Here is a 21042-nt window from a genome sequence, read left to right as displayed (position 1 = left end):
CAAAAAAACCCAAAAAACAAAAAGGTATGTATTATGATATGCAGGACTTAAAAGAATTATTTTCCCTTAGATACTAGGAAATATAAACATCAAGTAGCAAAGCTAAGGTCTAAGCTTACATTTAAGCCACATTTCCAAAAACCTGTTCAAATCCCATGCTTTAATGATATCTGCACATAATCCCAAACGCTGCACTATGGTATTCCCTTACTGAGAATACAAATTAAGGATATCTTGATAAAGTAAATGTTTTCCTATTTGGAAGAAAGAGACATAATTTCCTAAGTTGGTTCTATTTAATGAGTAGGGACTCAATTTTATTCTTCAAAGAGTTGATCACAGAGCATGAGAACTAAGCAATCTAAGTGTTCTTATGAAGGAAACTGATACTGTTTTATTTAATCTGAGTTAAAACAATGATGAATAACATCAGAGTCCATGTGAATGCTACTAAATGACTAGTAAATCAGACTCATAAAATCAAAGCCATAAATAACACAGAGATGACATACAATTAAATAGTGCTATAGTTTGATTTAAAATCTTCAAAACCTCAAAACACACCTTTTAACTTCTTTTAGCATACAAAATAATTTATTCATAAAGGTAATGTCTATTTATAGAACTCTAACAGAAAAATTTCAGACTTTAAAAATAAAAATAAATACCACAATTTTACAATTCTGATTTTGCAGAGAGTATGTAGACCTTTTTGGCACGTACTGTTCTATCAAAATGGAAAGCTGAGTCAGTTTGCTTTGCTTTTCACAACACAAATATGCATTCATACTATCAGACTTGGGAAACCAACTCAGTGACAAGAAAAATTCATTGGAAAATAGAATCACTGGAAAAACGGGGTCTGGTGCCATCTACTGAGTAATGCATCCTTGAATATTAACCACAAAATTAGGTAATACTGTAATTTTAGCTACATGCAACTCCACAGCTACACATGTGGACATGGCCTGGAAGGTACATGCAGAAATGAAAACAACTGCTGTGTTAGGATGAGGAATGAGGGGTATTTTCTGTTTTTTTTTTTTTTTTTTTCCTTTAAATGCCGTCTTACCTTTTCAAGGAAAAGAAATCAAGCGGATAGATAAAAATGATTACTGAATAAAAGGGAAACCGAAAAGCTAAAGACTAGCAAATGAGAAAGCGAAAAGTTCCATGACTACAAGCGACTCAGGAAGGGTGTCTTACTCATGAGGAGGCGGCTGGAAGACAGTTATGTCTTTGGGTATTCATGGCATGTCAAAATTAAAGATTTAACATAAAACCTTTTTATTTACATAAAAAGTGGGTTTACCTGAAAAAATTATCAATCCAAATTGCCAATAAAGTAGTATTTGGGGACTGTAATCATAATTCATGCCCACAGTGACCACCTAGAGGCACAAAACACTCTGAAGGGCTTTTGTGATTAGCCAAAAAAAAAGTTAATTTTTGTTGGGTCAAGTTGACTTAACCAGATCTCAACACCAGCAATCCTGGAGAGCATTGGTAAGAACTGGGCCACAATCCCAATAGCTTTGAGAAGGTAGACTTCCTGCAATATTTTCATGGACTGCCAAGTTGGTGTTTTGGTTTTTTTTTTTGGTAGTTGCTTTTGAGAATGTTACTTTCCCATAATGCCAGGGTGCCCTGAGTCCTAAGAGCATGCCTAAGACATTTTCTCTTCATAACCTTCTCACAATCCATAATTTATTTTCTATCTGTCTCCCCCAAGAGGGCAGGGACCTTTTCTATTCCGTTTGTTACCTTACACCCTGCACTTAATAATGTCTGGCACATGTAAGTGCTTAATAAGTATCTGTTGGTTGAATGAATAAATGAATGTACAAATGAATCTCATATAGTCCAACTGATCTAGGGGGAAAAGAGGCAAAAAATACCCTAATGAAAATAAAGGCAATGATAGAAAGGAAGAAAGGTAAGCAATAATTCATAAATTATTATTCATAAAGGTAAGCATAAATCAGGGGTATCAGACTTGATGCCAAAAAAATTGCCATCATTCAAAAACTCATGATAGGTGTTTGGAGATTCAAAACACCTGAAAGATTTCAGTTGAAAGTTAATATGAAAACAGTGTTCTCTGGAAGACTCATTTACAAATAAATTAGTGAAAACCCTGTTACTATGCCAAGATGTAATAGGAGACTAGTGTTTTGTTTGTTTCAAGGTAGAGAAGACTCTGCTGAATACACCTGGTGAATGTCCAGAGCCCCATAGAGGGAGCGTAGCACATTGAAGACCTTTTCTTGAATGGTGTCAACTTGCTCAGAAGGACAGTAATCATCCAGACTTGATCTGGAACCAAGAAGAGAAAGAGAAAGAAAAATATACATAAATAGGATAAAAACATATTGTGAGGAAAAGCCTGAATATGTAGATTTCAATGTAAGATATTAATAGAAATAAAGGTATACTGAATTTTGGAATAGTAACAGTTGAAAGCAACTAAATGTTTACTCTATGTTAGGCATTTTACATAAATTATTTTCTTTAATTTTCTCAGCAACTCTATAAAATAGGTACAGTTACTATCCTTTTAGACTACTGTTACCCTGAAAGGGAGATGTCGCTTGGGGATACAGGGATTTATTATCTTAGTGACTGGGCATCTTACTTATTCTTTCATTATGTGTATGCTAGGGCTAGAAATGACTAGGTTTTCCAACCAATAAAAGGGTTCTACTTTTAAAAATAATCTATAACTACAAAAGTATAAAGGATCCACGGCTTGGTCTAAAATGAAATGTGGGGATGTGCTGGTGTTGGGATTAGTTTCCCACGCTGTATGAAGGAGAAAAGAGCAAAGTGCGCTGTGGCAGAAATCTGTATTTTGGGAGTCTTTCCAGAACTCATCAAGGACTATTTGAGTTGCACTGGGCAGTTATAATGTTACTGTCAATTACAGCTGGATTAAGATGTGAACTGATTTGATCAGTGTCTCCTGGTCTAGACAGGGGTAAGGAAAGCCATTTAGAGGATGGATTGAGAAGAGTGGCATAGAAATCTTTGTAGAAGGAATTGGAGTTAGTTACCTAATCTACTTCTTAGCACAAATATTTTAAACCTAAAGAAACAATCAATAAGCTCTCTGATAAACTGATTCCATTCTCCAGTGACCAGGTTATTTTTGAGGCTTGATATAAAAATTTTAAGATACAATAAATGATACAGAGCAACTTTAAATTATTAAATACTAACATACACACACGGATAAAAACCTAAAGTATTATATGTAAAAACTTCATTTATAATTAACAAATAAGGGGTACTTCAATGCTTTCAGAAAGATTTCTGACTTTTTTTTTTTTTTTTGAGACAGAGTCTCGCTCTGTGACCCAGGTAGAGCACAGTGGTGTCATCGTAGCTCACTGCAACCTCCAATTCCTGGGTTCAAGCAATCCTCTTGTCTCAGCCTCCTGAGCAGCTGGGACTACAGGTAAGCACCATGATGCTTGGCTAATTTTTCTATTTTAGTAGAGTTGGGGTCTCACTCTTGCTTAGGCTGGTCTTGAACTCCTCACCTCAATCCTCCTGCCTCAGCCTCCCAGAGTGCTAGGATTACAGGTGTGAGCAACCGTGCCTGGCCTCTGACTTCTTTTAAACACTATTAAGAGTGGTTCTTGTGGGAGCTACCTCTAAGAGGGTGTTTCAAAAATCTCTTTTAGATTGTCACAATGACTAGGGAAATGCTATTGACATTTAGGGGACTGGGACAAGAGGGCTGGGCTACTAGAACGCTTGCAACATGCAGGGCAGTCCTGCAATATGAATAATTATCCTATGTCTTACATACTTTCCAAAGTTCACTGAGTACTCATGTAAGTGAAAAAGTGGTTTTTAATTTTTGAGTCTAGAACTTAACACTCCTATATATAAACAAAGTATTTTTGAAAAAGCATTAAATATGAACTATATTTTCCAGGAATGTAACTACTCTGTGAATTGAGGAAAGATTGAACTTAAAGTTCTGACCTTCACTAAAAGGTAGTTCAACGATCAGAAAAATGTCCTTACGGCTGTGCTGTTCATGCATGGTATCTGGCCAATACAACACATGGGTATCTATCTGCATTTGTAACTGCTACATCTAGTGACTCTTAAAGATGCAACTCTAGTGTGGCATTTTAATACATATTATTATCAATTACTTTCATTTCTCCTTAATGTTATAATGATATTCTGTGTATATACATATATTTAAATTAAGTGTATAGGTAGGTTATATTACTATATATTATGCATATTATCTATACATAAATTATAAATGTAAGTTATATTATCTATGAATTTTGTTTTAAAATGAAAAAAGATGTTACAAAATATGTCACAAAACATTATATAAATACTATAATTAGCCTGAGTATTTAAGGTATTTATTTTAGAACCTCATACTTCCATACAAAATTAGCCCAAAGATTAACATAGGAAAGTGTTATTCAACTGCTATAACTATTTAGCAATTATGTTCATATTTAAAACATAGCAGCAGTTAAATATCCATTTGTAGCACACAGAAATGAGAATTCTTGTGTTCACCTGAATATCACCAAGTTCAAAGACAAAATAACAGTAACTGTACATTGTTTGCCTATCATCACTAATAGGAAAGAGAAAATACAACATCTGAATTTTGAGCTGAGTGGGCAAAAAATTGGTTAAGTATTGTTGTATTAGTATTCATTAGATTCACCTACAGAGGTTGTGTTAGTTTCTTACTGTTGCTATAAAAAATTATCACAAATTTAGTGGCTTAAAGCAACACTACTTTATTATCTTAAAGTTTTTAGGTCAGAAGTTCTAAAATAAAGGTTCTGGTGGGGCTGCATTCCTTCTGGAGGTGCCAGACGAGAATCTGTTCCCTGGCCTTGTCTAGCTTCTAGAGGCTGCCTGTATTCCTCAGTATGTGGCCACATCTTCCATCTTCAAAGCCAGCAATGTAGACTCTTTCAAGCTCTCTCTGATTCTGATCCTCCTGTCTCTCTCTTATAAGGACCCTGGTGATTACACTGGGTCCACCTGGATAATCCAGGATAGTCTCATTTCAAAATCCTTAAGTTAAATACCCTGCAAAGTCCCTTTTGCCATATAAGGCAATAATAGGTACTAGAGATTAGGAATGTGGACATCTTTGGTAGACCATTATTCAGCCTACCACACTTACCTTGCAATTGTCACAACAGTGGGTTTTGGTAAACTTTTCAGTAAATAATACACAGATTGAATAAGATACTCTACTTCTTGTTCTGTACTGATATGATGAGGAAGTTCTGAATAATCACAGGTTAGACCAGCCTGGTGAACCTGAAAATAAGACGATTAAGAATTACAGTGTAATATTTTATTGTTTTTAAAAGATTCTTTAATCATTAATGGCCTTGCTGACAAATCTTTTTAAAAATTTTTTATTGATACATAATAAATATGTATTTTCAGGGTACATGTGATAATTTAATACATTCACATAATGTATAAAGATCAAATCAGGGTAATTGAGATATTCATCACCTTAAGTATGACAAATCTTTTAATATTTCTATACACTGGGATTATTTTTTTCCTTAACAGTTTCCATGTCATAGAAGTCATCTGCTCCCTGAGGTGTTGGTAGAACTGGTCTGTACACCTGTCTGGGCCCAATGACTTTTCTAGAAATAATTCTTTAACTACTTTTTAAATTTCTTTTATGATTATTGGTTCACTTAGTTTCTCTGTCTTTACTTGACTCAATTTTGATAATTCACATTTTCTAGCAAATTATCCATTTCACCTAGATTCTAAAAAGTTGATATAAACTGTACATTAATATTCTCACCTCAATTTTTCTTTTAACATATTATTTTACTTACTTTTAAAATACATCACTACATTTAAAGCTTTGAGAGGATACCAGAGAAAGTCTTCCTCCTATCTTATTTAATTAACTGCTTTCTTATGTATCGTTTATATATAACCACAAACTACTGGCATCTATAAATGTGTTTTAAATTTAAAGGAATGGTGTTCCAGTCTTAACACTAAACTAAATATGTCTGAAAGCTACAAGTGGCTCACAGGCTACCATTCTGCAAACTTTACCATTCTTTTAGAAAACTGGAACTTAAATATATTTGTCATAGTTTTGCCTAGCACATATGTGCAAACCATGAAAAACACAGTAATCTACTATTTTATTGGAGGCTTTGGATACATATCAAAGATTTAACTGGCAATGACCAGACAATGTGGTAAAATGACGAATGCTGCATGTCCATTCTTGCTAAAATCATCAAACCACTTAGTGTTCTATCACTGCAGCGATAGGCACATCATAACTGATATATAATCTATGACTAAGCCCCTGACATCCCTTCTCCCAAAAAACACCATACAACCCTCCCCAACAACAAAAACAATCTAGAGCAATGTAATGATTAAAGCAGACCTGCCTGCAGACACATTCAATGACATCATAGGAGCTTAAAGTATTTTAAACTGTAAGTGTCTTCTTATCATTCCAAATAATTGCCATTTTTAAAAAGGGTGGGTCTTGGATTAGCTCAGGTCCAACCAAAATATTCTTTTGCTGGTATTTTTTATTCTTATAAATCCAACATTAAATCAATACTAAAACTTTAGTTCAAAGTGGTGTAATTGTATTCTATAGCAAAATAAAACATGAAGAAACAACATATTGATGTAAGAGAAACACCAGACTAAGAGGCAGAAGACTTGGAGGTCTCAGCTCTCAAATAAAATCTGAAAAAACTCATTTGAACTTTTTAAGCTCTAGCTTTCTCACCTCAAGTACTGGGTCAAATGAGAAAACATAAGCTTTAAAAGCTGTAAAATGATATAAAAATAAAAAGAAATTATGACTAAAGTACCTTTGGCCACAGCACTCAGACCACTCAAGGTTGTTAATAACCAACAAACAGGTAACATATTTAAGATGTGCTAGCCACAGCTCTCTCTGTTGGTTTTTAAAATCAGAAAATTTTTCAAATAGAGAAGAAAAGAAAGAAGGAAGAAGGGAATATAAATATGAATTGATAAAAAATGGACAACTTTAGACACTGTGTATTTTTTTTCTGGTGAAGAGAGATCTTAGACAAAAAAAAAAAAAAATACACAGTACTTTTGCTCCATACATAAAATTGAGAAAAGAATGTTTTACCTGGAAAACTTTTACAATATTCTGGCTTCTAAAAAGTATGTATTTTTTCACTTATTTCTTTTCTTAATAATTTATTCAGACTTCACAGAAACACAAACATGAAACACTTTAACAAAAAGCAAAATTTCCTACCCAGAAAATGATCTTTATTAAGGGACAATTTTATACTTTAATATAAAATATTTACCATTTCATAGTCTGGCACTTCCATTCGTTTTTTCAAACTCTGTACAAGTGGAACCAGTGATTCCATTCTGGAAAAAAGCCACCACATTCAATTACACATCACAACCATGTCAACTAAAATGACAGTAGCAAATGATACATTACATTTAACATTTACCATTAATAACATGCTTCATATGATGCTTGGTAAATGAAAGATAAAGATGTTCAAATATCATCTTAAAATATTAAATCAATGTTCCCTACTGTTTTCTTACATAAAAGATTACAGATTGTGTAAAAGATTGAAAAGCACTCAAGAAAATGAGATTTCTTCTTTAAAAATGGGAAGTCCTGCTGTGACTTCAAAAATTATTTTGGGGAGGTAGGAGGGAGACGAGGGGAAAAGAAGAATATAAATGTATTTATTATCACTGAACTGTACACTTAACAATGGTAGATGGTAAATTAGATATGTATATTTTACCTCAATAAAAATTTAAAAAATTATTTTGATTGGCAAGAAAACTAAGCATCTTTAGCATACTAAAACAAAAAGAGACTGTTTTCTGAAAGTTTAAAAAATGAATTAAGGACTCATTTATTGGTATGTACAATTATAACCAGAAAAGTTCTACCGTATATCATCTGATATAGTAACAATGGTGCTTTTTTTTTTTTTTGAGACAGGGTTTTGCTCTGCTGCCTAGGCTGGAGTAGGCAAGTGCTGTCATCATAGTTCATTGCAACCTCAAACTCCTGGGCTCAGGTGAGTAGCTGGGACTACACGTATGTGCCACCATGGCTAGCTAATTTTTAAATTTTTTATGGAGATGGGGTCTCACCATTGCCCAGACTGGTCTCAAACTCTTGGCCTCAAGCAATCCTTCCACCTCAGCCTCCCAAAATGCTAGGATTAGAGGCCTGAGCCACTGTGCTTTTAAGTTATTTAACTTAGGGTGGAACTCTTTGGAAGCTCTGATTAATTGACTAATGTTTCTTGTTTTTTAATGTCTCCTCTACCAATATCCACTAATTTGCTGGAAGGGAAGAAAGAAAGAAAATGGGAGACACAGAGGCCTGCCTGTCCACTCATCCTGTTACTTTTTTCTTTTAATTAGTAATACGATCTGGGCTCCTGGACCCTAACCACCACACTTCCTTAGGCACAGTCCAGACTCCTTCATGCTGAGGGTCTGGCTCTTTAGGGGCCTGGTTATTTGGAGAAAAAATATTAATATTTTCTTTCCATCTCACCGACTCTTCCTTTGCGCTTTTATTTCTCCCCTCAATTCCAACCACAGCCTAAGCTTCCTGCTGTTGCAGTCTTGTGGTGTCTTTAAGTCTGTGATGGAACTCCCTGCAGGTAAGGAAGCGCTAACAGGACATGCTCCACAGGGATGGTGAGTTTCAGTGGAAAGCGACCCTGTTTATGAGCTAGATTCAGGATTCTAAGGGTCTCAGGCCTAATTTTTTTGTTGTTTTTTTAAATTTTAAACTTGGCTTGAGATTTCATGAAATAACAAAATAATAGGTACTTTACAGTATTTATAGGAAGACTCATGTCCTATGAATTATTTCTCTATGTCCTTCTTCTGTCATAATTTCAAAAAAGAGGGAGTCACTTTTAGAACTAGCTCCCTATACTGAAGAGAAAAAGCATTAACTGATTTTAAAGTGCCTGATCAATATTTACTGATATGATTAACACTATTATGAATTATTCTTCCATATCACTGCTTTTCTTACTGACAATAATTAAAGCTTTATGATATTTACATTTCAGGGGTGTTTCTGAATATTTTAAGTAAAAATTCCAGTAAGTATTTTGAATAGGTAATAATACATGCACATAGCAAGGGAAACCATTTCTCATTTATATACTTCATCTTTTAGCCATGTGATTCCTCTCCCCAGAGGCAACCACTGTTCTAGTTTCTTCTGTATTCTACATATGTGATGAATTATTTTCAATAACCATAATACGACAACTCTTAGTGGCTGTTCATGTTCTGGCCTAAAGTACTATGATTCTAACTTCCCATTTTATGTTGCTGTCTTATGACTGATTTCTTATATTTACGCTGTAGAGAATAATCTCACAGTTTGTGGTAGATCAATTTTAAAATAAGCTAGTTCTGCTCTTCTTATGCTCATGGGGACAAAAAGTTTGTGTGATGGTTTTATTTTAGTTTTCTGGCCTTTTGAGTTTATATGATTCAAAGACTTATTTTAGAGAAAACTAAAATATTAATATTTACATCAATATTCTTTCATGACAGCTTCAATACCAAAGGTTTTCACTTCAAAAGGACTTTTCTTTCCATACTTTCAAAGTAATGTTGACAATGAGAGGATTGGTCAAATAACTGACCTGATGAAGAATTAGCTTTCTAATCTTGCTCCCTTATGTTATGGGCAGACCGAAAATAAATTCTTCCACTTACAGTTGGGCTTTCCTTAAAAGGAGGCAACTTTTTTTTTTTGGCTGGGCCCGGTGGCTCACGCCTGTAATCATAGCACTCTGGGAGGCCGAGGCGGGTGGATCGCTTGAGCTCAGGAGTTCGAGACCAGCCTGAGCAAGAGCGAGACCCTGTCTCTACTAAAAATAGAAAGAAATTATCTGGCCAACTAAAATACATATAGAAAAAGTTAGCCGGGCATGGTGGTGCATGCCTGTAGTTCCAGCTACTCGGGAGGCTGAGGCAGGAGGATCACTTAAGCCCGGGAGTTTGAGGTTGCTGTGAGCTAGGCTGACGCCATGGCACTCACTCTAGCCAGGGCAACAAAGCAATACTCTGTCTCAAAAAAAAAAAAAAAAAAAAAAAAAAGGAGGCAACTTTTCATATTGTAATTTACTTTTCTGTTGATAGGTTATTTTTTTTCCCCTTTTCAACTTAGAACAGAGAATGCCTGTCTTTAATCTGCTGTAAGACCTAGTACAATATCTTATGTTTACAGGCAGCTATTACACAATGACTAAAAGCATGCCCACTAACTCTGTGACTGTGGGTAACTTACTTAACCTTTGTGCCTTGGTTTCCTCATCTATAAAATGAACATAATAATAATAAAACCATAAGATTGTTATAAGGAATAAATGAGATAATGCAAGAAAAAAAATCTTAGATATAGGGCACACAGAAAACACTCAATAAATGCTAACTATCATAGTAAATCTGTGTTGAAATTTAATAGTAAGTTTTAAAAAGCAATTTATCTAGCAAATTCAGGAATGTATCTAGGAGCAAAAATTAGTAGTGCTGGAGAAAAAATGTTTGGGGATCTCACCCAGGGTTTGAAGCCCATCTTTGTACAGTTTCTTCATCATCACCATCACACAAATCAGCAAAAGTAGCTTCTAAATCCTCTAATTGATGAATTCGAGTATCAACAATATCTACCAAATCTTCCTTTAAATACATTGAAAAGCTGAAATTACACAGTTATTCTTTCAAAAAACAAGCAAAATCCCATTACAATGAAAGTCTTTCTTCAATTACTTAAAACACGATTTTCAGGTACTAACCACAGGCTTCACCAATAAACACACACACACACACACGCACACAGAATTTGAACAGTCCTTTGAGATCACTTTAATAAGATATTCCAGATATTACAAGATATTATTAGCTTTGTGATAACTGGATAAAATTCAAAAGAAACAAAATGGAGGATACCTCTGTGAGGTGGGTGCCAGGCTTTTTAAACTGATACAGCTCTTGTAAGATTTTATATTCCTCCTGGAAAACAAAACAAAAAGTCCATACCTCAGAAAAAAATTATTTTTTTTCAATGATATGCTTTAAGTGTAAGATGGCCTTGCCTATGTAAAAGGAGAACATCTTAGACAATTATTTAAAGGTTTGCCTGGGAGATTCAGGCAAAATGTATATTTTAGATTGTCATTGCAAATAGCATTTCTTCAGGGTAACTCTATCCAGCTGGACATGGCCTTAAGGTACAAAAATTAGCTATGGAAGAAGACTAGGTGGCTACTGGGTCATGAGATGAAAATATTTCTAATAATATTCCGCTATATAAGTGGATATGTCCTAGGATCTAAACAGATTTTAGCTGCTTATAAGAAATATATATATCTTTAATAACAACAACAACAAAAAAACACGCACGCGCACACACACACACACACACACACACACACACACACACACACACAAAACCCTCCACATTGACTTTCCAGTCATTTCTCTAGCAAAAGAGAACTCTGGAGCACAAAAGCAATAGCGGAGGCAGATGGGCAAAAACACAGACACAGAACCTCGGTCAGGAGGCTCCATGTAACAGAAGAAACGTGCCTATTATAGACAGACTTTGCAGGAGAATGTCTCCCCTTGGTTAGCACAGCTAGATAGATCCATTATATACATCTGTGTCCGATAACCCTATTTAAGGGTATTGTCAGGAACAGGTTATACCCAAGAGCTAAAATTCATTAAGCACACTGTTGTGGCATTATCCTTAGTGCTTTACTCATCATAACAATCCTATGAGTTGGGTATGATTATTATTCTGATTTTATATGTGAAGAAAGTGCAGGTCAGAAAGGTTATATAACTTTCCCAAGATCATATAAGCTAACAAGCAGGAGAAGTAACAAACAGAACTTAACTCTAACTTCTGAACATGCTCTTAAAAAAAAGGCAAACAACTCTTTCATTATGATATTAAAAAATAGCTATCAAATTATAAACGACAAATATGCTCTTTTCAAAAAGTCCATGGTACCAAAGGGTATAAAGGATACAAAAATCTCTACTTTCCCAGGCTTCTGGATAGCACTCAAAAAGGAATAAATGCCATTGTGTTTCATATGTAACCTTTTAGAAATTTTCATTACGAATATTTAGGTGAATATATTTGTAGAATAAATTCCTAAAATCAGGTCCTTTAGTTTCCAGGGATGGCCGTTCTTCAAGTTAAAAAAAAAATATTTTTAAGGTTCTTTAATAATTCTGAGAGCTGGTGGTTATAGAGGTCACTGGCCCCAAATACGATAGCAGAAGAGAAATGGAAAATTTTCCCCTTTATCTGCAAGTTGGGAAAGCACTCTAGGTCCCCTCTTCTTGCTCCGGATTACACTAAACCTCAAATCTTCCCTCTTTTAACTCAGTACCTATTAGAAGTCTTTAATAATTTAGATAAATCACAACAGCTTCTGATATGTATACAGAATAAGGACTGTAAAGTGCTACGTCATTGCCATCATCATTATTAAATACTATACTTAGGTAGAAAAGGACAGTTAATTTGAATCCCAAAAATGAACAAACCTCCCAAATGTTAAAGTAAGCAGTTACATGTGCCCATAAAATGCATCTAGGAATGTTTGCTTGGATCATGAAGTTATCAAATAAGGTTTGCTAAATGTGTATTTCTATCTCAGTTCTATGCATATTATTATCTAGTGACTTTTACTTAAGATCTGATGAAGTACCTACCTTAAGGATCACAGGCTCAAATCATTAACTACATATAGTGACATATGTAATCAGGTACCTCACTGCTTAAGGAAAAATCTATCACAGGTTTTATATATATTAATAGACTATCTCAGAAAGATACATGAGAAATCTACCACAGTATTTGTTTCTGAAGCAGGAACTGAGGGAATGGGGATGGGTAAGAGAGTGATATTTTTCCAATGAAGAGATGTCCCTCAGTATCCATGGGGGAATGGTCCCAGGACCTCCTCCAGATATCAAAATTGATGGATACTCAGTCCCTGATATAAAATGGTGCAATATTTGCATATAACCTACGTAACCTCTCACACACTTTAAGTCAGGGGTCCCCAAACCTATGGTGAGTTGTATAATTATTTCATTATATATTACAATGTAATAATACTAGAAATAAAGTGTACAATAAATGTAATGCACTTGAATCAACCCAAAACCAGCCCTGCAACCGCCAACCCCCACCCCGGTACCACCTTATCTGTGGAAAAATTGTCTTCCATGAAAATAGTCCCTGGTGCCAAAAAGGTTGGGGACTGCTGCTTTATGTCATCTCTGTATTACTTATAGTACCTAATACAATGTAAATGCTACAGTTTACAAATAGTTGTTGTACTGTACTAAGGAATAATGACCAAAAAAAAAAAAAAAGTCTGTACATATTCATCACAGATGGCATTTGTTTTTCTCCTGAATATTTTCTATTAATATCTGAGGTTCCTTGAATCCATGCATGGGAAACCCACAGATACAGAGGGGCAACTTTATATACTGTCTTGTGCGATATGATTTTATTTTTTTCAAAAACCCATGTTATTACCCCAATTAATAAATGTAAAATAATGAATACTATCTAGAGTAGGGATTGGCAGCCCACAGCCTATGACCTGTATTTGTAGGTTCTCAAGAATGGTACATACAATTTTAAAAGGTTTATAAAACAATAACAACGAATACAGAACAGAGAATGTGGCTCCTAAAGCCTAAAATAATTACTATCTCATTGTCTGCAGAAAGTTTGCTGATTCCTAATCTAGAGAAATGTGACACAATTCTCAAGATCTATGTTATTAAAAATACTGTATTTACCTGGGTAAACATTTCTTTAAAGGGATTCTTGACTGAAAAAAAATCCAAGTCAATATCTAAAACAAATGCATCCCCTTTCTTCAAAATTTCCAGAATTTCTCCAGTGCTGACTGTAGACTGGCATTCCTGACTTTCAGAAGAACATGATGGTTCTAGGCAAGTTTGGTCACTTCTCTGTGTCACTGCGTCCCTTTCCAGTCCTTCTGAATGAGAGTTACAGTTATTAGAAGCAGTGTTTTCTGAATTTTCCAGTGCTAGCTTTGGCTTCTTAGCAGAAGACACTGGGTCATTTTCTTCTTGATTGTTACAGAGTTTGTAAGGCTTTACCATAATTACATCCAATTGTAAAGGTTTTTGGTTTTCCAGCTGGTCTTCAGGTACATAAAGACCATCACTTAGGAAGTAATACTCTGTACTTGTAACCCTGGATCAGAGGAAAAAACTATTGTAAAGAACAGACAAATTAGCTGATTTTTCACTATGGCATGGCAGAAAAATAAGAAAGGACATATTTGACAAAAACTGGCATATCTGCTTTGGTAAGTACTTTGAACAGTGAAGCCAAAATTCTTCTAGAAGCATGTCCTATTCCAACTAAAATAATGGCTAATATTTATTTCTCACTTGGCCTCCCTCAGCATATATAACTGTAAATTAAAGAAGATATTTTCCAAAAAAGATTAATGATATAATAAAACCAACATCCAAACTTATTAAAAGTTGTACTATCCCAAGAAAGAAAAGGCTATATCCTCCAACCTAAATTTATGTTCTTTTTAATAATGAAAGTTTTGCTTTGTTCCTACTGTACAAATACACATATATTATATCTCAGACTGCATAGCTATACATATGTTTCTTTCAAAAAGTTTTACTTGCAGGATTAACCAAAATCATTGGATAATCAAAATCTTCCAAATATTGTTATCAAATGTGGAGAATCAAATGTCTGTGTCAGATTGCTCAAAATTATTTGATTTTCCAGGTTAAATAAGGCCTATTCACTGACGTACTCAATAAAAACCCAACCACTCTTTCATATATACCAGTAGTATGTACAATATTTATATGTTGAGTCCTATTTATTTCTTTTGAATTATATCCTAAATAAATACAATTTTCATGTAGTACTACAACAAAGTTGTTTATGCAAATGGTAACACATACAACAAAAGTCAATTGTATCATTAAGGATAAATCAGAAATAAAAAGTATCATTTTCAATGAGAAAGACTGTATCTCATTTTCAATGTATTACTATGTATTCCATTATCCTTCCGGTTCTAGAAAGCTATGGTTACACTGCTTAAAATATTCATCCTATCACAATAGAATTTAAAGGCAAGAACATATTGGGATTTCTTTTTTTTTTTTTGAGACAGTCTCACTCTGTTGCCCTGGCTAGAGTGCCGTGGTGTCAGCCTAGCTCACAGCAACCTCAAACTCCTGGGCTCAAGCAATCCTTCTGTCTCAGCCTCCCAAGTAGCTGGGACTACAAGCATGCGCCACAAGGCCAGCTAATTTTTTCTATATATATTTTTAGCTGTCCAGCTAATTTCTATTTTTAGTAGAGACGGGGTCTCGCTCTTGCTCAGGCTGGTTTCGAACTCCTGAACTCAAACGATCCACCTGCCTCGGCCTCCCAGAGTGCTAGGATTACAGGCGTGCGCCACTGCACCTGGCCCATATTGGTATTTCTAAAGGTAATATAGCATCACAAGATAAATGGAACATTGGTTAAATAGCTTATTCCCCCAAAATTGTTGCATATGTAACTCAAGTCAAAGGATGCCATAATTTACTCTACATTAATTATCTAAAACTAATTATATTAATAAAATTAAAACCTCAAGTCTACTAATTCAGATTTGGATTAGTAAAATCAGATTTAAAAAACCAAAGTAAGATAACTTTGCTTTTACACTGCTGTCAAATTAAGCAGATGATAGTTATATTGAAAGAAAACAGTAAAATGTACTATTGAATATATTAATATTACAGAAATCTATAAAGTACTGCAATAATTTAATGATGTTAGTCATCAATGGAGCCTAAATTCCAGAGGATGAAAATCATATTATTTAAAATCTAATTTGTCCACAACAAAATATAAATGATACATGAATGATGTGAAGAGACTTGAAAATCTGTTCCTGGTGTTTTGAGAATTCTTTTTGGAGGAGCTGAGGCTTAATCTGACCCTATTTGTGGGTAGAGATATTTATGAAGTTATTACAGGGATCAAAAGTAAGATAGAAACATTCAATCCTTTTTATATTCATAAATATGAGGCAATTACCTGATTGTTGTGGTAGAAGTGTCTTTGCCTACTAAAAAGTGGTGTTTGCCCTCTCTGATTTGCTGAGACCATGTGGGATGAAGCCATATTACATGAGAAAAATGGCCAGCGTAAACTGCTGGCATAATCCAATTTTCAATACTTAATTCTCTGGAAAAGAAATAGAGAGAAAACATTGAAACTATTAGTGAGTATTTTTCTTCCAAACATACTTTCATCCACACACTATTTTAAGAAAGCAGGTCTCAAAGTGTGGTGGTTCCTTGGGTAGTTCCTGAGACTATTTCATAAAAATACTAAGGTATTATTTCCCCTTTTCATTTATTGACATTTACAATGATGATGCAAAATCAATGGTGGATTGATGTCCTAAGATAAAAGACAGCAGTGACATCCAACTCAATTAGTAGTCACTGTATCCTTCACTATCAAGCATTAGCCAAAAAAAAAAAAGGTTCTTTTAAGAATATCTTTGATTTTATTAAAACTTGATCCTGAGTATACATCTTAAAGTATTCTGTGTGGTGAAACAAAAGATGCAAGAAAGCACTTCTGCTATTCTGCTACATACTTTGAAGTATAATAGCTGTCTCAAGGAAAAGCACTTGTTATTAAACTGTGAGCTAAATATTTTTCTTGAAAGGAGTGACCAATCGAGACTTGAGACTGAATTGTCGGATTCTACATTTCTTTTATTTATTTTTGTATTTTATTTTTAGAGACAGGGTCTTGCTGTGTCACCCAGGCTGGAGAGCAGTGGCATAATCATAGCTCACTGTAGCCTCAAACTCCTAGGCTCAAGAGATCCCCCTACCTCGGCCTTCCAAGTAGTTGGGACTACAGGCATGTGCCACAATGCCTGGTTAATTTTTTAATTTTTTATAGAGACAAGGTCCACGCTGGTTTAGAACTCCTGGCCTAAATCAAACCTCTTGCCTCAGCCTTCCAAAGTGCTGGGATTACAGGCATGAGTTACCAGGCTCAGTTGGAGTCTACATTTCGACTAACCTTTAAGAAACTACCACTTGTCAAGTTTTGGTGTGGTATCAAAGAATATTAACAACTATCTGAAATGGTTACAAAAATATTCTTTCCTTTTACAATTACATGTCTATGAGAGCCTGAATTTTTATCATATACTTCATCAAAAGCAACATATGGCAACAGACTAAATACAGGAACAGATATGAGAATCTAGAGGTCTACCATAAAGGCAAATATTAAAGAGATCTACGAAAATTTAAACAATGCCTCTCTTCTAGGTAAATTTTTTTGTTTTGGAAAATATATTTACTTTTTATGAAAATATCTTACTTATGCTAACACATAATGGTTTGTAATTGTTATTCATATTCTGAAATCAATATTTAAAAAATTTCCCCCTTTAATTTCAAATATGGTAAATATCAATAGATATAACCCACATTAAAAAACAGCTCAATAGGCCAGGCACGCTGGCTCATGCCTATAATCCTAGCACTTTGGGAGGCCGAGGTGAGAGGATTGCTTGGGGCCTGGAGTTCGAGATCAGCCTGAATAAGAGCGAGACCCCATCTCTACAAAAAATAGAAAAGTTAGCTGAGCATGGTGACATGTGCTTGTAGTCCCAGCTACTTGGGAGGCTGAGGCAGGAGGATCACTTGAGCCCAGGAGTTCCAGGCTACAGTGGGTTATGATGCCATTGCACTCTAGCCCAGGCAACAGAGTGAGACCATGTCTCAAAAAACAAACAAAAAAACACCTCAATAATTTTTAAGGGTACAAAGGAATCCTGAGACTAAAAAGTGTAAGAACTGTTAGTCTAAGACTAATTATACAGTCGGCACACCTGCTTCATAATTCTCTTTCAATTTCTAAAATATAAAACCTCTAAATGTAGAGGAGAATAGGACAATGGTAGAGCACTACATTTCTGTAGGCATTAGAGTGCCCTGAATTAGGGTTTTGGAAAAAGTAAACTAAAAGAAATGTAGTAGGCTAAAATTAATCCAAATGGGCATATACTGTATCTTTTAATATTATCATAGAGAAAAATTACTATGTAACTTTCTAAAAAATTTTTATTTTTTTTATTTTTTTGAGATAGAGTCTTGCTCTGTCACCCTGGCTAGAGTGCAGTGGTTTCATCACAGCTCAATGCAACCTCAAATTCCTGGGCTCAAGTCATCCTCCTGCCTCAGCCTCCCAAGTAGCTGGGACTACAGGTGTGTGCCACCATGCTCAGCTAATTTTTATATTTTTTGTAGAGACGGGGTCTCGCTCTCGCTCAGGCTGGTTTCGAACTCCTGATTTCAAGTGATCCTCCTGCCTCGGCCTCCCAGAGTGCTAAGGTAACAGGTGTGAGCCACCATGTCAGGCCTGTAACTTTTTATATTATACATGCAGGCTACATTCTAACAATTATATACATACATGAAGAAATAGTGACAGAATTTCAGGGAACGTTATTACTGAAGGGAAGCTAGTTGAGTCATTACTTACAGATATGTTAGGTATGAACCTTTCTGAAGGATGGAGTACAAATAACAAATTTCATTTTCATCTCTATGATTCTATATAACTAAAAGTCAACAGGATTTATGACTTGAACATAAACAAACTGAGAGGTAGGAAAGACTCAATACTGGAAGGAACAATATACAAATTAAAGATGTGTTGCCTATACAATTATTGAACTGTGTTTAAATTAAGACACATTTTCTTGTTTCTTAGTCTTAGTATCTAGACTTTTAAAGAGGACAGAGAACTGGCTCAGATAACTTCTAGAAGTCTTTTCTACTTCTAAAGTTCTATATTCTAAATCAGAGGTTGGCAAACACTGGCTGAGCTGTTTTTGTAAATAAAGTTTTGTCTTTTTTTTTCCAGAGACGGAGTCTTGCTATGTTGCCCAGACTGGAGTGCAGTAGATATTCACAGGTACAAAGGTAGCACCCCACAGCATCCAACTCCTGACCACAAGCAATCCTACACCTCAGCCTCCTGAATAGCTGGGTCTACAGGTGCACACCACCATACCCAGCTTGTAAATACAGTTTTACTGGAACATAGTTACTGCCATTTGTTTACATAGTGCCTATGACTGCTTTCACACTACAAGGGCAGAGATAAATAGTTGTATCAGAGACTACATGGCCAGCAAACCTGAAATATTTACAGTCTGGCTCTTTAAGAAAAAGTTTGTCAATATTTGTTCTAAATAAAATAAAAAAGGCAAAAAGACAAAAAGCAAATCCCAAGAGTCTGTTAGCAAAGTCTATTTCCCATAAATGCTTATAATCTACTGCAAATTGTATTTCAAACACATAAAAAGTCATTAACAAAATCACATATTACCCAAAGAGTGTTTCCTTATCAAAAACGGTGTCTGCTGGCATATTCACAGGAATAAGGAGGTCTGGATGTGAGTCAAAATGTAAAAATCTTATATCACTGGCAGGAAGATGCTTTGAGCCTATGGCCCGGTATATAAAAGGCAGAACCTGTAAAAGACACATGCACACATTCAGAATTGGCGCTGAAATCAGGAGCACACACTCAACTGCAGACTGGAAAACAATGCTAAACACAGCTGCACATAATTTGAAGCATATCAAGCTATTAAAAAGTAGGAAAAGATAAAATTTGTTTATTGTAGATTGTTCAGATAAGGATTGCAAGAATTATTTTTTCCTCCGAACTTCCAACTTGTACCTCTAGTTGCCTTCCTGACCTCATCTCAAACTCAGCAGGTAACGTGGGTAAACAGACCAGGACTGGGGCTCAGCAACAAACTGCTGCATAACACCTGGTCTAGCTTTAACTGTGTGTTCAAGATACCCTAGCTCTTGAGGTCTTTTCCGTGTCTTTAGGATGGTGAGGGCTGGCTACAGGTTTGTAAGACTCTCCTCTCACATCCTCTGTGGTTCTAGGTTTAATACTGAATTTGGAAAGCACCACCTAACCCACACTTTTCCTTCTCTCAAGCTCATAGACGCTATGTCTAGGACCTGAGAGATCCAATTTTCTTCCTCTCCGCTTAACTTTCTCCATCAGTTAATCTCTCCTTTTTTATATCCAGATAACCCCAAGGCCTATTAATGCTACTTTAAAACAAATTTCTTAAATCCATGGACTTTGTTGATTTCCTAAAGTCTAGATTAAACAACCAGTTTTGCTACTATACTGTAGCACAGCCAGAAACATGGAAACGACTTTTAGTGTCTATATATGCCGGGGCAGCATGTTAAAACATTTATGTACGCAACATACAGACAGTAACACTCCTAACGGCCCTATGAGTTCTATGATTACTGTTACCATTTCATAGATGAAATGCCACATTTTTAGCACAAAGTTTTCCTCTAAACAGCAGGGCTGTGATAGAGATGCCAGGAGACATTTGGAAGCTAGAGTTAACTGCAGGTGAAGGGGCTCTGCAGTCGGACTGCTCAGGTTCGAATCCCGACGCCATCAGTTGTGGGATTTGGGTAAACCTTGTTAAATAAATTGCCGGACACACAGTAAGCGTCCCATAAACGTAAGCGCCTAACCTTTCAAGTCGTCTGTTTTCGCTGTCTCCCCACAACAACGGAACTCGGGCATTTAACCAATTCTGGTGACTTTTCTGGGCTCTGACGCTAAGGCTGGGGCGCTCTGGGCGGTTCTGCCCCAGAGCCCGGCAGCCGCCCGCTCACCTCCTGATGGTCCTCCACCACCCACACCGGGAGCTCGGGGTAGCGCCGGAGACAGGCGCGCTGTCCCGCGGAGTCAACCATGTTTCCGCGCCGGTCAAGCGCCGTAGCGACTCTGAGGCACCTGGCGAAGACCCGGGAACGCCCGAGCCTCTGCCCAGC

The 21042-nt window shown here is 35.7% G+C and overlaps 1 protein-coding gene across 2 annotated transcripts; it reads right to left on the bottom strand.

Annotated features, from left to right (window-relative positions):
- Positions 1-247: 247 nt before the first annotated feature.
- Positions 248-21035, bottom strand: C12H5orf22 (chromosome 12 C5orf22 homolog). Of its 2 annotated transcripts, none has more exons than XM_045565981.1 (9): positions 20884-21035; positions 19544-19689; positions 16211-16360; positions 13912-14335; positions 11023-11085; positions 10631-10752; positions 7362-7428; positions 5183-5322; positions 248-2316 (listed from the first exon to the last, which is right to left on the bottom strand). In XM_045565981.1, the coding sequence occupies exons 1-9, from the start codon at positions 20962-20964 to the stop codon at positions 2184-2186; spliced, it is 1326 nt and encodes a 441-aa protein (XP_045421937.1). In that variant the 5' UTR covers positions 20965-21035; the 3' UTR covers positions 248-2183. The 2 variants fall into 2 exon arrangements, with proteins under 2 accessions (XP_045421937.1, XP_045421938.1); XM_045565982.1 differs by lacking the exon at positions 20884-21035 and adding an exon at positions 20740-20796.
- Positions 21036-21042: the final 7 nt, after the last annotated feature.

This window comes from Lemur catta, chromosome 12, assembly GCF_020740605.2.
Source record: "Lemur catta isolate mLemCat1 chromosome 12, mLemCat1.pri, whole genome shotgun sequence".
In the NCBI taxonomy this organism is placed as follows: domain Eukaryota; kingdom Metazoa; phylum Chordata; class Mammalia; order Primates; family Lemuridae; genus Lemur; species Lemur catta.
Note: the sequence above shows the minus strand (reverse complement) of the source record. Positions and strands in the feature narration are given on the sequence as shown.